The sequence below is a fragment of the Condylura cristata genome, unplaced genomic scaffold (assembly GCF_000260355.1).
Source record: "Condylura cristata isolate star-nosed mole 26May11 unplaced genomic scaffold, ConCri1.0 scaffold00021, whole genome shotgun sequence".
In the NCBI taxonomy this organism is placed as follows: Eukaryota; Metazoa; Chordata; class Mammalia; order Eulipotyphla; family Talpidae; genus Condylura; species Condylura cristata.
This window is the reverse complement of record NW_004567122.1, coordinates 8,932,005-8,949,721: the sequence shown is the minus strand read 5'-3', so window position 1 is coordinate 8,949,721 and position 17,717 is coordinate 8,932,005. Positions and strand designations below refer to the sequence as shown.

At 35.2% G+C, this 17,717-nt stretch overlaps 1 protein-coding gene across 3 annotated transcripts in view; it reads right to left on the bottom strand.

The window, feature by feature from the left end:
• Positions 1-17,717, bottom strand: part of NDST3 (N-deacetylase/N-sulfotransferase (heparan glucosaminyl) 3) — a 139,699-nt gene that overhangs the window by 27,840 nt on the left and 94,142 nt on the right. For all 3 annotated transcript variants that reach the window (XM_012727971.1, XM_012727972.1, XM_004686630.1), the window contains exons 7-8: positions 4,570-4,752; positions 2,489-2,585 (exon numbers count right to left, since the gene is read on the bottom strand). In XM_012727971.1, coding sequence (XP_012583425.1) covers positions 2,489-2,585; positions 4,570-4,752 — 280 coding nt within the window. The remainder of the gene's footprint in view (positions 1-2,488; positions 2,586-4,569; positions 4,753-17,717) is intronic.

Genomic DNA, 17,717 nt, shown 5'->3' with positions numbered 1-17,717 from the left:
CATTGAAAAATATGGAACGCTTCACGAATTTGCGTGTCATCCTTGCGCAGGGGCCATGCTAATCTTCTCTGTATCGTTCCAATTTTAGTATATGTGCTGCCGAAGCGAGCACGAAGCTATTTCATTTTTATGGAACTGATATAAAAAGACATTTTTGCCCATTTAAAAAACAATTTCACCAAATATCAATATATGCAACATGGATAAGTAGCAAAAGTATTATGCTAAACTAAAGAAGTTAAAGAGAAAAGATTTCACACTTCATGCTTCCTTTTATATGACATTTTAGAAAAGGCAAAACTATAGTGGCAGAAAGTGGTTGTCTTTGGTCGAGGAAGGGAGAAGGGGAGAAGACTATAAAGGAATGTGGAGAACTTTTTTAGGGAGCTAACAGTGTTCTACATCTTGAATATGGTGGTGGTGGAGACACAACTATGCATAATTTTCAAAACTCATTTAACTGTACATTTAAATTGGGTGAATCTTACTGCATGTAAATTATAACTCTTTAAAACTGGGAAGGGGGGGATTCCCTTCCTAAGAGTAACTAAAAATGTTCCCTTCCAAAGGGAAATGTCATCTACAAATTGTAACATAAACATTTGGAAACCCAGTTGAGTTTAAGATGTCATGTAGTAATTTTGCCATCTAACCATGATATTAAAATGCCTGCATATCTAGCAGAGCACAAGGGAAAGCATATCCTGCAGGGCTTTCTGAAGCAAACTAGATAGACCAACCATCAGCAAAAAGATGTGATCAGTAACGACAAGACTATGTGATAACAGTGGGAGTCCATGGAACAGACTAATTTAAGTATCTTTCTTGTTGCCTCTGTTTTATGTAGATAAAGACAAGTGGAACACAGAAGGAAAAGTATTCATGTTCATTATTGTTTTCGGATTGACATTTGCAAATTGGACTAAGGAAAAATGAGTAAACTAAACATGGATGCATTCCATGCAGTTCTCCTAGTTAGGAAGGGATGGAATGTATCTTCCTTGAAGGGATATCTGCTGCATTTGCTGTCTTCTGTGAAGCCAGAACCAGAGTCCCAAATAATTTATCATGCGTGAAGCAGTATGAAAGTGAGGTATTTTAAAGCTTCCACTGGGCTTCATTTTAATTCTAATTCTTAGAGAAACGAGAAGTTTATGGAGAAAACTGTACATCAGTTTAAGGAAATGTGCAAAAGATTTCTCCTGGGTATAAATAAATACCTTTCTTAGCATATCATTTTGTTTATGTCTAGGAATTCTGCTTGTCTAATACCTTTAGACTTTGAAAATAGGCATTCTGCAAGGAAGAGTCTAGAAATAAATTATAACAGGAAGAGGCTATTTTTTTCTGGAAAGGATTTATGACAGAGACATACAGGTACTTATATGTGTTCCTCTTGCCCCTTGTTAGTCGTTCTAACCATGTGATTGGTTTTGAGTTTAGATATTATAATAAAACTTTTCAGTCAAGATCTTTGGGAAAAAACATTGTCACCAAATTTATGTTTGGATATTTAAGCCATGTGACATCTATTTTCACTTAACTAAACCAAACAAAACCATTTAAACACATTTTGATATTAACTAAAGATGATGTCAGACAATAAAATGTGTTAGACTTTTATCACAAAGGCATATGATAGAGAATGGGTTCTGGCCAGGATGTGGTGTAAAGAGAAAACTCACACAGTTGGTAGGAGTGTGAATTTCCCTAACCACTATATAAAACAACACGAAGATTCCACAAAAATTCAAAATAAATCTACCATGGGACTCAGCATCCACATACCTATTACTACTAGGAATGAGCCCAAAGGAAAAGAAAGCTGTATTCTGAACAGAGATGTGCATTCCTATGTTTACTGTGGCATTATTCACAGACCCAAGATACAGAAATAACGTAGTTGTCCGTCAGCAAGTTAATTCATAAAAAAGAGATGTAATATATGTATGGAACAGAATGTTATCCAGCCATAAGAAAGGAGGATAGCCTACCATTTATGACAGCATGGATGGACCTTAAGCACAGTATGCTAAATGAGATGTCAGACAGAGGAAGACAAGCACTATATGATCTCACTTGTGAGGGGAATCTAAACAAAGTCAAAATTGAAAAAAAAAAACATTAAATAAAATGATATTTACCAGGGTGTGGGAGGTAGGAAGCTAAGATGGATGTTAGTTAATGCTACAAACTTTCAGTAAGTAGAAAGTAAGCCATAGTGATCTGTGCACAGGGGAGTGAATATAGACAGCATTGTACTATAATTATATAATGTAATAATTACAGCTACAGATCCATCACATAGGATATGTAAATGCCTCAATATTACATATTGTATTCCTTAAACACAATGTTAGATATAGTTGACTGAAAGTATATTATTCATTCAGCATTTACACCAAGTTAAAGATTTTTTTGTGACAGAGTTTATTGTCTAGTTATCAGGATTTTTACACTCTTACATTAATTATAATAAATTTCTTACCAGTTTTTTGGGGTCCTATTACCAAAAATTTTGGTAAGCGATCACAGGTTTTTTCTTTAGACCAAATGTCTCTGTGGCGTTTGTCATCACAAGGATTCTAAATGGAAGAATAATATAGAGATGTATTTTTTTGTGTGTGCGTCCTTTGTGTGCTACAGTTTTTCAACCTGTTATTAAAAGATACCTAGGGAAGAAAGCTGTGAGGTGTGCTTTCTCTCTAACACTCTTTTTTTTTTAAAAGAATGCACTGACGTGCCTTCAAGGTCAGTGAATATATATCTAAATATATATTGGTACAGACTGATGCTAAAAGGTACTAAACAAATGGTAAAATGTGGGTGGATTACTACCTTTGTGTCTGATTTTGGTTTGTGGTACTTAAGCCAGCACCCACTGCAAAGTGCATCTAATGGGAAGATTAGCAGTACCCTTAAATACTGTTTCAGGAATGGGCAGACAGTACAGCACTTTATTTCTATCCAATTAATACTATCGCTATGTGTAGTTAAATCAACCTTCTGCTTATTTTCAGTAAGCAACAGATGTTAAGACTAAAGTAAGGGCTTTTTATATTTTTTTTGCTCCTGTTCTGGAATAAAATTGGTTTCAACTTGTCACCTGAAATAATAATAATTTCAGTTTAAAAATAAGATGTTAAATTAGCAGGAAAATTGCATGTCTTTCAGTGGCTAACAGTTGGTGATGTTTTGTAGTTGTTAAGATTAAAAAAAGTGTGTTATAACAACTACAAGATAACATGCAGTTACTCTATAACTACTGACTTTAACCTACTAAAAAGTAGAGTTATATCTATTTTGGGGTTATCTGTTTAAGCTAAGGCAATAATTAGTTCAAGTTCAAAGCTGAATGAATCAAACATAGAGATTAGGTCATAGTCCATCTTCGATTGGTATAGTAGTTTTACATCTGAAGATTGTTTTTGTTGCTCAGTTTGCTCTAATTCTCCAGCTAGTGTGTGATATGCCTAAGCATATCAACCTTCTATGCCACAGTTTTTTCATCTGTAAAATGGGGATAATAACTGTAGCTCTATGTTGGGTAGTTCTTGAGTATTAAAAGAGATAATAAATGTGAAGAGACCAGTTTGACCCATAGTTGATATGATGTAATTTTTTTTTTAAGATTTATTTATTTGTTCATACAGAACTGGGGTACAGGCCAGAGGCTCAGGGGCAGCGAGAGGCTTCACCAGAGACAGAGTGGGTAGCAGAACAGGCAGATCTACGAAGTACACTGCTGAGGGGAGCAGCGGGCTGGTCAGGAGAGGTCTGCCACACCATGTGGTCACCTCCGGGGCCAGCGGGAATCGAACTCATGCGGAAGTGGCTTCAGCTTCTCAGTGCTGTGCTTTAACCTGCTGCACCACCAGGGAGGGCCGATATGATGTAATTTTTTGCTACAATTACTACTTCTCTCAAGTCACAGAGTGGGAAATTCAAGTCCAGAACATGGTTCTACAATTTTAGGACACGTGGAACTGTATGCTTTAAAATTTGGCTTGTGTCTAGAACAGTTTACCTATACCATTTTTATGGGACATATGCCCTTAAACTCAATGACATTTTCACAAAATGCTTTCCCCATGCTAAAAGTAATATGCAGGGAATAGTTTTGAAAGTTGCCCCTATTTTGTGATTGCTGGTGTACCCAGTGGTCCAGAAGCAGATGTTCATTAGTAAACTCTTCTTACCTGTTCCTCTAATGCCTTTTAGTGTTTAGCTATGGGGATGTGCTCAGCTGGTCAGTTGACTTCCTGTCCAGCACACACTTTGTTTGCCATTTTCTGCTCTTTAGTCCCTTGCAGTTTGCATATTGATCCCTTACTTCTGACTGAAAATATTACCTCTACTAACCCCCCACCCCCACACCATGGAACTTCCAGAATTTTAACCTTTTTTATATGAATATACAACTTAAATTTAGGAAGTAGTAGTTTTTTAAATCTACAAACATTTCCAAAATGCATATATTCCCACCACTTTCCAGGTTTGGATTATTTTATGGCTCTATAAAATATGCCTGTGGGGTTAATTTGCTACCAATTAGCAAATGAATCTTACCTGCCAGAGAGGGTCTTTTTGATCAGGAAAGAGCTCAAAGTACTTGTGAGCCAGTTGCACTGGAGGCAGAGTGTGAAGACGCAAATTGGTCCAGCTTTGGACGAAGTTAGCCAAGTTAACAAATGTGTATAATCCCAGCCGGTCATTTCCATAGTTGGACAAATGGGTCATGAAAATACTGATCTGGAAAAGGCAAATGAACTTCTGTGAAACATGCTAGTCTTTTCCCTAGGGGGCAGTGCAGTCTTAGCAATATTTGTCCCCCCCCCCCCCCCCGAATAGCCTGTGAACAGGTTTCAATTCAGGACATACTTTTGAATTTTGGACGTAGTCCAAATATTCTCATTATATCAATACACAGTTGAGGCTGTGTTATTAGCAATATCTTATGAACATTTTTTGGGGGTGATTTCACTATATTTCATAACAGAGTGATCCCAATTGCCATATACTATGTTGGTGTGATTAGATTGATATAAAATATCCTAGACATTCACATGTAAGGGCTTCATGATGTGTGTACTGTACATAAATTAAAGCAGTGGGATCCCAGGAGGTTAGTATTTTGTAATTTCAATCTACTCAATTCAGCTCATCAGGTAGTACTTCAACATAAGGAGTATAACTAATTTATTAAAAGAGATAATAAATGTGAAGAGACCAGTTTGACCCATAGTTGATATGATGTAATTATTTGCTACAATTACTACTTCTCTCAAGTCACAGAGTGGGAAAGTCCAGAACATGTTTCTACAATTTTAGGACACGTGGAACTGTATATATTTAGATATATTTCTTTTTAGATATATTTATTTTTGCGTAGAAGAACTGGAGTACAGACCAGAAGTGTGGGTAGGGGGAAGTGAGAGGATTCACCAGAGTAGGGAACAAAACATGCAGCTCTTCCGAAATATACTGCTAAGGCAAGCAGCGGGCAAGACAGGAGAGGTCTGCTGAGCTATATACTTTAGCTTCCTGGCCAAATCAGACTCAGGCTGCAGCTGTGACAGTGCTGAGACTTAACCCCCTGTTTCACCATAGAGGTCCCGTTACTAAAATTTTAACTAATTTCTATCAACAGTACTCTCAAGTGCTTTTCTATGTTTATTGGATCTACTATTTGCAATATCATAATACTCCTTTAAGAAAAGTGTTTAATATTTGACTACATAAAGTCAACTTTTTCTGTGAAATCAATTGATTTAGATTGAACCCATGCTCTGAAAAAAGGTGTCATAGTAAAATGGATTTGAATTCTGTAGATTTGATGAAATTTATCTGGAATGTAGAAGTGGTATTTGAATTTATTTTTGAAGTAACATTGGTTTGTAATGCTATTTAAGGTTACTTTATTGTAAATCAGCATCTGTACACACAAGTTAATAATAACTTCACTACTAAAAGTCTAATGCTGCTCTTCACTTGCAGTCGGTCACTTTTACCTAAACTACCTACCCACTTCCCTTCTGGTAACCACTGTTGTAAGTCTTAGAGTTTAAAAGTTTATTTTTGTTTTATTTAGTTATTTTTGCTTCATTGAGTACCATTTATGAGTGAAATCATACATTGTTTTTCTCCATGTGACTTATTTCACTTATCACAATACTTTCTGGTTCTACTGTGTTGTTGCGAAGGACAACATTTCATCTTTTTTTTTAATAGCTTGGTAATATGTCATCGTGTGTGTATATGTGTGTGTGTATATTTATATGCATATACACAGGTAACATATATGTGTATAGAAACACACACACATCATCACACAGCACACATCCACCTCTTCTTATCCAGTCTTCTGTCAGTGGGCACTTAGGTTGTTTCTAAATCTTGGTTATTGTAAAATGGTGCGATGAACATGGGAGTTTGTATACATATATCTCTTCAAATTAGTTTTTTCATATTCTTTGGTTGAATATTCAGAAAAAGAAACTGGATCTTATGGAATTTCTATTTTTAATTATTTCTAAGGAATCTCCATACTGTTTTCCTTAATGGTTACATCAGTTTACATTCCAACAACAATGTACAAGGGTCCCTTCTGCCACAGCCATGCTGACACTAGTTGTTTCTTGTCTTTTGGATTCTTATAGGTATGGTATAAGATGGTAGCACACATGTGAGATGATACCTCACTATTGTTTTGATCTTTATTTCCTTAATAGTAAAAATGATGCCTGTTGGCCATCTGTATAATTTCTTTGAAGAAGCGACTTTTCAAATACTCTGCCCATTTTTAAAATTGGGATTTTGTTGTTGAATTTTATGAATTCTTTACATATTTTGGCTATTAACTCCTTGTCATATATGTGAGTTGCAAGTATTTTCTTCATTAGCCAGATGCCTTTTGTTTGAACTAGAGTTTCTTCACCATGCAGAAGCTTTTTAGTTGAAACAGTCTCATTTGTTTATTTTGCTTTTGTTTCCTTTGCCACTGGAATCAAATACCCAAAAATCAATTACAGTTGATATTGAGGAACATATTGAATATGTTTACTTCTGTGTGTTTTTATTGTTTCAGATCTTTATATAAATCTTTAAACAATTATGAGTTTTTTGTGCATGGTGTTAGAGGGTGGTTTCATTCTTTGGGACACAGTTGTCCAGTTTTCCTAGTACTGTTTGTTAGTCTTTTCTCTGTTGTATGCTACTGACATCTTTGTCATATGTTAGTCGTCCATATATGTGTGTTTTTATTTCTTGGGTCTGAATTCTATTCTTTTGATCTGTATTTTTTTTTTTTTATTCCACTACCATACTATTGTGATTAGTATTGCTTCATAGAATAGTATGAAGTCAGGAATCTGTTGTCTTCATATATGCTATTTTTTTCCCTTGGATTTTTTATTGCTTTTTTTTTTTTTTTTAAGATTTATTTATTTGTGCATACAGAACTGGGGTACAGGCCAGAGGCTCAGGGGTGGCGAGAGGCTTCCCCAGAGACAGAGAGGGGAACAGAACAGGCAGATCGACGAAGTACACTGCTGAGGGGAGCAGCGGGCGGGTCAGGAGAGGTCTGCCACGCCATGTGGTCACCTCCGGGGCAGGCGGGAATCGAACTCATGCGGGAGCGGCTTTAGATTCTCAGTGCTGTGCTTTAACCCGCTGCGCCACCAGGGAGGGCCAATTAATGACTTTTTGAGATATTTTGTAGTTATAAATTAATTTTATGATTTTTGTTTTAAGTTTGTGCCATTGGATTTTTTCTAAGTATTGCACTAAATCTGTATGTTGCTTTAGGTGATAAGGAAAATTTTAAATGTTAATTGTTCTGTCAATGAATATAGACTATCTTTCCATTCTTTGTATATTCTGTTTCTTCACTAATGTCATTCAGTTTTCAGTGTCTAAATCTTTAATCTCCTAGGTTAAATTTATTCCAAGGTATTTAATTATTTTTCATATGATTGTGAATGGGAATATTTGTGACTTCTCTTTCTGGTAGCTCATTATTTGCATATAGGGTTACAACAAATTTTTGCATATTAATTTATTAGCTTACCACTTTATTATTTTCTGTTTTTTTTTTTTAACTGGAGTTCTGGGATTTTTCCATGTATATTATCATGCCTTTTATAGTAAGTGATGGTTTAATTTTTTCTTTTCCAATATGAACACCTTTTGTTTCATTTTTGTCTAATCACCCTGGTTGGAACTTGCAACACTGTGTTGAGAACTGCAGTGAGAATGGATGTCTTGTCTTGTTTTTGAACTCAGGTGACTTTCTTTATGTATCTTTAAATCTTGTCCTTTTACTTTTTTGTTTTAATTCTCCCATTTCAATATTTAAAATTTGAACTATGTCTACTTTTATTTGTTCTTACATTCTATATACTTAATTATTTGTCTCTGAAACAATTTTTTTTTAAGTTTCTAAGTCTTGTCTTAGGTAAATTCTGTCACTTCTGTTTTCAGATAGCCTGATTTTCCAGACATTTTGTTAGTCAGTTTTTTCTACCTTTGATATATTTCTTTTACAGTTTCTTATTTCTCATTTATTTCTTATTTTATACTAGCTTGTTTTTTAAACGTGAGATTATGGTTTTCATCTATTTTGTGTTTGTAATTATGTGAAAATGATTTTAAAAATATTTGTAAAGGACAAATCTGCAGTGATAATTTTTTGTATCTTTATAATGTGCTTTATTATATGTATCTTGCGATAATAAATGAACTTTCTAAAAACTAGTGCTTTAATGGAATATGAATAGCTTTTGTTGATTAATGTTGACAAATGGAAAATTCCATGTAAGATTTTCAATGGCAAAGGAAACTATTGGGCATTGATGCTGCTATAACTATATCATAAAAATAATTCATGTGATAACAGTACTTCCTATTATATGTCATGTGAATGAATTTCAATAATGGTTATTGTCATCATTAAAATAATGAATATAATAGGTTCACTCATTAAGAGACCGGATGTAATATTCAAAAGAATTTATTGAGGTGAAGTTTCAGAGATGAGAGGAAGGATATACTAAGATGTAATGAATCAGAAAAAGTGTAATTACCTATAACTGTGAATAATGGAAAACAATGATATCCTATATTCTATAAAATAAAACCTGCAGGCTCTACCATGAAAAAGCTCAACTATGATCAGGAATATTTTATTGTTTCTTTATACTCTGCCCGAATATATATTAAAACTGAGAACTTTAACAAACAAAATGCCTTGAGGGTGTTTTGAAATAGTTACCTGCAGACTGCAGTCATGGAATCAGTAAGTAAGCCTTTTAATTTTTTGAGTATTTCTAAAAAAAAATGAGACTTCAAATTTAATCTGCTTATTTTTATAGTTTCTTCAGTTCTGTGATTTCAAAAATCTCTTCCCTTCCTCCTCCAAATTTTATAAAATGGTAGATTTAGAGAAATTTAAATTCATACTTAAATTTTGGGCATTCTTTTCTAGTTTCTGTTACTGGCAGTATTTTGTCATTTTTTCATTAGCTATATTTTCATTGTAATTCAATAATAATATCAAAGGGATATTTTGAATCACCTTTTTATGAAAAGAAAATTTAATGCAAAAAAACTAAACAGTTTTAACTACTAATTCTTTTCTTGCTTTATTTTTTTTGAAAGATTTATTGAAAAATTTGTGTCTATTTTTCATGAATAATGTCTGCATTGGACAGAAAGTAGGAAACTAGAGATTCTGTATGAATTTGTGTTACTAATACATTTGACCTCCCTTTGAATTAACTATTTAACGTTGGAAAACATTTTATATTGTGACATTTTAAAGCCAAGTACTGTTTTTGTGTCCTGGACAGTAGGAAAGATGCTACTTCCTCTGTTAAAGACAAAGGCAACCCAAAATGAGACTTTATTTATGCTTTTACAGAAACTGAACCTCATTGGCAAGAATTTAACTAATACTTACAAGGTGTTGAATTTAATTTTTTAATAGAAAAGCTATGTAGCGTCCACCCATAGACCCTAGCACAAATATTTTATTCTATTTTAACATAATACAAAGTGCACTGTAAGTAAAATGACTGCTTCAAAGGGATGGTTTTATAATACATGTTGCCTTGTGATTCTTATAGACCTTGTACTCCTAGTATTTCTGTTCCCAAAGAAATATAAGTCCATAAAGTGAGTAGTTGTCAGAATAATAAAATGCTTCAGTTCCTTTTTAACTAACTCCTTTTTGGAGACCCACATATTTCTCAATGCCTGGAATATTGTCTTTGTTTTCCTGTACTCTCCTTCCTACATGGGCTATTGTTCATTTTTTGCTGAGCATGTGAAGACTTGGCAACAGGCCTCCCAAATGTGCTACTTGGCCTATCCATTATTGAAAGTTGTTGGGAAAGTCTTTGCAGGCGCGTGAATTTTATTTTTTACCGTTCCTGTCACTACCTGGAAAAAAGATAAGATGGGGGTATTACCCAGAATTCAGAGTTTTATTAGAAATACACTATGTATAGAAACATCCTTTCTTTATGGCAGGGCAAATCCCTGCCATAAAGCAGGTGCACCTTCAGAGCATCACATTATTTATATTCTCATCATGGTTCCTCTTCTTCTTGCCTTGAAATCCTAGGCTCCTCCAGATACAGCTCAAGAGGTAACTCCTCACATATGCCTCATTGTTTTTGCGGTACACATCTATGTAGACTCCCATCTGTGTGGAATTAAATTTATTTTCTTGACTGCTAATCTTGCTGGTGTTAATTTCTTAATTGGTCTAAGAAGAATCCAAAGTGGTAGGGGGAATTCTCTCTTTTTCTCTACACATATAACCTCTTGAGGCTTTTTTAAATTATTAATTCAAATAGGAAGGTGTGCACAGCAAGAATTATGACTGGTGAGAACAGATACACAGTGAGAATGTTTTGGTAAAAAAATAAGCTTTCTTTCTAGGCTATATTTCTTCCTTATCCCTCCCTGTTTTGATCTATTGCATGTGTATTGTCATTTCACTTCTTGGCAATTCCTCATGTGACAGTAATTTCTGCATGAAATGGAAAGAAGGAAAAAGCTTGAAAACATTGCCAGCTAAAAGAAAGCCAGTATTAGTCTTTCCTTAGGAAAGAGGATGTCTTAAATGCTTTTGGAGTGCTTCAGAATGAAGACTTTGGAAATTTTTTTTAATGGAATGGATCAAAATAAATTACCTTTTTTATATATGCAGATTCCAAGAGAAGGAGAATGTAAAAAAAAAAAAAACCCCACAAAACAAAAAACAATTATCACTATTGTCTTTCTAGAACAGTTTTTCCTGTAGGCATGAGTAATTAGTTGTTATCCCAAACTAATTAGCTGTTTAAAACTCAATCATTGGAAACATTTCTTAAATATTAACAGATGAAAAAAATTCCAGCCTGAAAGCTATGTATAACAAGATACTCACTGTAAAGAACATTCTGTAATTTTTTTCCCTTTGGATGTAGGAGAACCCAGTTGTCTCTTATATCTGTGTTTCTTACCTGCAAATTTTCTTTAGTATGCATACAGAACATCTCACTTCTGGTCATCTACTATGTGGAGGCTTTCCCCCTCCAAGCAGTTCCCTGTGAGGTCACCTGAATTTCCTACAATTGAACTTAACTCTCACATACCTGCCTGGAAATAATATCATCCCCCTTCCCACCCCAGGCTAAGGACCCAGTCCCACGAAACTGCTCAAACCCCACCTCAAATGCCAAACACAGGAGTATAGGTGCACTTCATTGCATTGCTCTTTGCATTAGTCCTCTTCACAGATGCTGGTTTTGTTTGTTTTTTACAAATTGAAGGCTTGTGGCAATTCTGCAGCACTAATGTCTGTTTTTCTAACAGCACATGTTTAATTGGTGATGTGATCACCTTCCTTAGCACCTATCCAAAACATGTGATCACCTGTCCAAAACATGTGACATCATCAATCCAAAAAACTATATATTCTACAATGTTTATTGCAACATTTTTTACAATAACTTGGATATGGAAGCACCCTAAGTGCTCAGTAATAGAGGGCTAGGTCAAGAAGATGTGGTAGACCCACATCTATTTAGCTATAAGGAAACTAGGAAATGTTGCCATTTATACAAAATAGGGGAGGTTCAAGGAATTATATGTAGTAAATAAATTAGAATGGCAAGTAATTGATGTTCATATAGCATATGATTTGACAAAGCAAACTACTTATCAAAGCTAGTGAACACTGAGAAAAGGACACTTCTGAGGTAAAGAGGTAAGAGTAGGGTGAAAAGTTTGAAGTGGTATAAGGATGGTGGTGGGAAGGGAAATCACCAGAAAAGAAAGGACAGAAGAAAACTCTTGGTGAATGTCTCATGTAAGTGGGTAAAATGTTACATGTTTGATGTAAAAAACTTGGAAGCATTTTAAAAAACAAGAGAAAAAAGCCTAAGTTCTACCACATACCCAGAAAACATAAAACATTCTGTGTATGTGTGTGTGTGTGTGTATGTGTATGTACATGTACATGGGTCTCTCTGCATTTATATTAAAATACAGAGTTAACTTGGTATGCAGTGTTTGTTAATTAGCATCTTTAACATGTCACTGAAAATGCTTCTAAAACATCAGTATGTGCGGGTATACACATATATAATTTTTATTAGGATAACTGGTTTACAACGGTGTATGATATGGAGGTATAGGTTTACTCCTCTTTAAGACGAATATTATCACACCGCACCCACCATATATGTATATTTTAATGGCTGCATTGTAATTTGTCTTCTTAAGTATCAAAATTTATTCAACTTTCCACTATTGTCCCTATGGTTTGTTACAACTTTTTTTTTTTTCTTGTAATCAGCACTGAGTTTTCCATCATTGTGGTTACATCTTGCTTTGTATCTTTGATTAGTCAACTTTTTTAGAAGAGAGAATTACTGGGTCAATGGAAGTCTGTTTTAAAGGATATCTTAGGTGTCACTGGGCTTGGATTTAGAGTGCAGCCCTGCTCCTGGGCTTTCTTCACCCCAGACATATACAGGAACAGCGCAGCAGTATAGTCGGCCTGGCAAAGGTTCCCCTTGCTGGTAGCACTTGAGTGTTCTTCCCTCTTAATGTCAAATTGATGCTTTTCATTCTGTAGGATTCTCACTGCTAGGTAAACATTATTTGGAAGTTATATTAATTTGGATATTTAACTTTAAATCTCTGATCAAAGACACATTAACAAGAAAACAAGAATGAATGAAGACAAGTTTGAGGGAGATTAAAAAAAAATTGCTTATTGGGCCCTCCCTGGTGGCGCAGTGGGCTAAAGCACAGCACAAAGAAGCTTAAGCCACTTCCGCATGAGTTCAATTCACGCCTGCCCCGGAGGAGATCCACATGTTGAGGCAGACCTCTCCTGACCTGCCCGCTGCTCCCCTCAGCAGTGTACTTCTTCCATCTGCCTGTTCTGTACCCCATTCTGTCTCTGGTGGATCCTCTCCCCCTCTGCATCTCTGGCCTGTACCCCAGTTCTGTATGAATAAATAAATAAATCTTTAAAAAAAAATTGCTTATCTTCACCAGACTGTGGAGGTAGGAAATGGTAGTCAGAGTAGCCTTAGATGAATAACTTGTGAAGCTTCAATGAGATAATACATTTTAACATCTCACTATCATATCTGACAACAGAGTAAGTGTCCAAGAAATATGTGCTACTTGAAAAAGATTCAGGAACAAACATCACTGAGCAAATATGATATTTAAACTTTGCTTAAATACTTGTTACCAGGCTAAACTGTTATAATGATTGGGTTTGTCTGAAGAGGGCATCATGTGAATATACTTTGGAATTTATTTCAGTTCTTCCCTCATACAAAGGAAAAATAAGTCAGCCATTCAGAACACACTTCAATTTTTATTGTCTGAACCAGAGTAGACTTTGAAGCTGTGCATCTATTGTGCAATGCATGGTTATTTTGTATGTCTAGTGTTGTATTATATGATAGTGCCTGATATTGTATTAGATATAATAATTTGTTTTATCTGTTTCTAATGTCAGAGTCCAGTTGCCTTTTTCCATCCTATTTCTAAAAAGCAATAAATATGATTTACTTTATGGTATCTCTCTTCATAAGTCATCATACTGCTCCAAATAGAATATGTTTTCTTAAAGATCATTCTGTAACTCATACATTAGACTCTCAGGAATCATTCTACTGGGCAATTTATTCTTTGTTTTGACTAGTGAGATTTCTGATTCCCTAGTGTTTGGGACATGGAGATGAAGAAGGAATGCAAGGGGTGATTATTTGACTAATATTGGCATTTATTTGATTGATATTGTGATAAGATGGGACATGCTTGCTTGAGGCCATCTGAGATCTTTGGACATATTCCATCTTGGCTAGTCCCACTTTTTTTGGTAGCATTCCTATGAAGAATTCTCCATCTGTAGCCTGGCATTCAAAGTCCTTTGACCTGAGTTTGGAAAAGAGAGCACATCTTTCCTAACTTTGCCCTATTATATCAGAGAGGGGTCATTCTAGCCTCTCTCTCATGCTTTAGTTTTATCAGTCAGGAGGCAGATACCAGCTGATATGTTCTTGTTTGGTAGGCAACAGAACAAGCTCCCTGGTGATTTCAGAGACCCTCATACAGAGCTGAGATGAGCAGTAGACGTTTACTGGGAAAGGGTTGTAGGGGATCAGGCTTACAGAATGCCATTCCACATTCTAGAACCTTCCTCACAAATTCTCTGTAATTTCTAGAGACTTGACTGTTTTATCTGAGATGTGGATAAGACAGTTAAAATTTTTGCACAGTGGTCCAACTCACAGCTCTCTTTGGTGCCAATTATCTTTAATATTTTTGTGCTATTATAACTGTTTTATTCCAAAAATTGCTCTCATTAATTTTATATCTTGCCCAATGGGAGAGAAAAGATGTGCTGCTTTCATTTCTAAAGCTTAAATTCATTGCATACTGTTTTCTACCTGGCTTATGCCTTAGTCATCATTTAAAAACCTCAGAGGAAAGCTCAATTGCAGAATAATTTGACTTTAAGGACTCTTAACATTTTGAATTTGGGATGTGACAGGCTTTAAAGGGAAGCTGGAAGGGTAGATCAATTGCTCTCAATTAGGGACAGGTTTCAAAGGTACAATGATGAGGTCAATGCAATTTAAAGCAATTTAGCTTGGAGCATTTGTCTTTTTTATAACATTTATGTCTCTTACTGAATTTTTCTGGCTATACATTCAGAACTGCAGGTTCAGCCCTTTCATTACAAGCTGTGATTGATGATCAATTAACATTTCTGTTAGGTGCCAGAAGAAGCAATTCTATTGGTTTAATGCATTGTCATTACTTTAGTTGCTGAACAAATGTTTACATGCCACAAGAGTGCTCCCAACTCTCAGACCAGCAATTTTTTATTAATTTTGCACGATGTACCTTGGGCTTGTTGTTCTGATAGTGTTTACATCACTCTGAAAGACCTTTTTGAATTCATTTAGATACCATGCAACAACTGTTCTTATTCTATTAGACTTAGAAAGTGACAGCATAGTGGATATTTACAGATTATGATAGATTTAAAATGACTAATTAAGAGATATCTGCATTTAATCAGCCATATAGCACAAAATTATATTCAGTTTTGCAATGAAAAATTTTTGTTCCTTAGCAGAACATTTGCTCCTTAGTTTTATGGCAGTCACCACAGCAAATTAAGTTATAGAAAAGAAATAAAATTAAACTTTCCTGAATGTGTTTAACTGAAAAAATAAAAAAACAACAAAGACTTGATAGAATTGCAAAAATAAAAAAACTGATTTTGGATTATCTGTGAATGAGTTAAATCTAGGTGATCACAAAGATCAGCTTCATCATCAGGAAGTTTCTATTAATTGTATTTGCTTATAAAGCTGAATTCACCCTGGTAGGGGAAAAATCAGCATATGAAATAAGTATTTATTATGTAAGGTTAAAACAAAGTAGGTAATTTTTAAAAAGCTAGTGACTCTTGTTATGTTTCTAAGTATTCAAAAAACAGTTGTAATATATTGAATTATTATTTTGGTATAGAAATTTACGTAGAGAGAAAGGACTCAGGGCAAAGAAAGAATATTACTAAGGAATAATCATACCCTAAATGTTAAACAAGGCACTCTCGTATCTCTAGCTTTAATGAGAGAAAAGCTTCCAAGACTTGTTCTTTTTGGTATGCAAGCCATTATCTTAGGCTTTGACTGAAAAAAGAATTTAAGAAATAAAGTTGGGCACAAGATAACATATTTTCAGTGCTTTGGTGGAATAAGGAAATGACCCAGATACAAAAGGCAGCTAAAATATTCTATAGAAACTTATTAAAGGCAAGAAAAGTGAAGAGCATTTCTGCAGAGATAGGGGATGACAAGAAATATAAAAGATTCCATCCTTGATGAGTTAGGATTGCTAGAGGCTACCTTCTGCCTAAGAGGCTGGCAGCGAGCGGGATGGATGTTCCAGCTGCAGTGAGAACATCACGGTGACAGAGGTTTTCAGCTCCAGGGCTAACAGGTGATAAGATTGCCAAGATGGTAATCTCAATCAGGTAGCTAGTTTAAAAACATTTTGTAGTGGGAGCCTCACATTTGGTTTATAGCTTGTTATTGCAGCTTTAAATTATAAATCCTTTGAAATGACTTCTGTGTAGATAAACCAGTCTATAATTTATGTTGTTACATAATGAGGGGCTATAATTTCTAAAAGTTAAATATCTTAGGAGATTGGTAAACCAGCGCTAGAAAGAGCGAGAGTTTATAAATGTTTCCTTTCCAAAATTGAAGTAGGAACAACTAGCCAGAACTGTACTACAGACTTGGTATGAGAAGACTTAATAAGGTTATGAAACCTAAGCAGAGATTCAGTCTTCTACTACAGGTCAGTTTTTTCTTAGTGACTTGAAACTTTCTAAAAATCTTTGTCTGGATGACATCATCATCACTCAATCAGGCACAACTTGGACATATTAGAATTTTTAAAAGAACTCAATTTTTTTAATATTTATTTATTTATTCGTACAGAACTGGGGTACAGGCCAGAGATGCGGAGGGTGAGAGGATTCACCAGAGACAGAGCAGAAAGCAGAACAGGCAGATCTAGGAAGTATACTTCTGAGGGGAGCAGCGGGCGGGTCAGGAGAGGTCTGCCACGCTATGTGGATCTCCTCCCGGGCAGGCGGGAATCGAACTCATGCGGAAGTGGCTTTAGCTTCTTAGTGCAGTGCTTTAACCCGCTGCGCCACCAGGGAGGGCCTCAATTTTTTTTTTTTTAATAATTTCACTTAATACTCATGTCTAGGGAGTAGTCTTTGCTGAATCTACCCTTTGGGAGGGTAGAATGGTAACTGGGCCAGGGGGAGGAGGCAGGATTCTCTCATCCCTTCCAGCTATGAAGTTAGTTGCTAAGTTTTTTCTGACCATCTGTTCCTTGGGAGCTTCTATAGCACTATGGAATGAGGTAATGAGCCTGCCAGTGTTCAGGTGCCTCATTTGTAAAGATGGGATGATAATTGTATTCCCTAAAGACTCAAGATGCATTTTCTTAAATTCTTTTTGCTTAAAGCTCACAAACCTACACTTCTCTATTTCATGTTATGTTAAACCATGGTAAGAGACAATTCAGCCTTAAACTTGCCACAAATGTCTCTTCTTAGCAGTCTTTATTTATTAGACTTAGAAAGTGACAGCATAGTGGATATT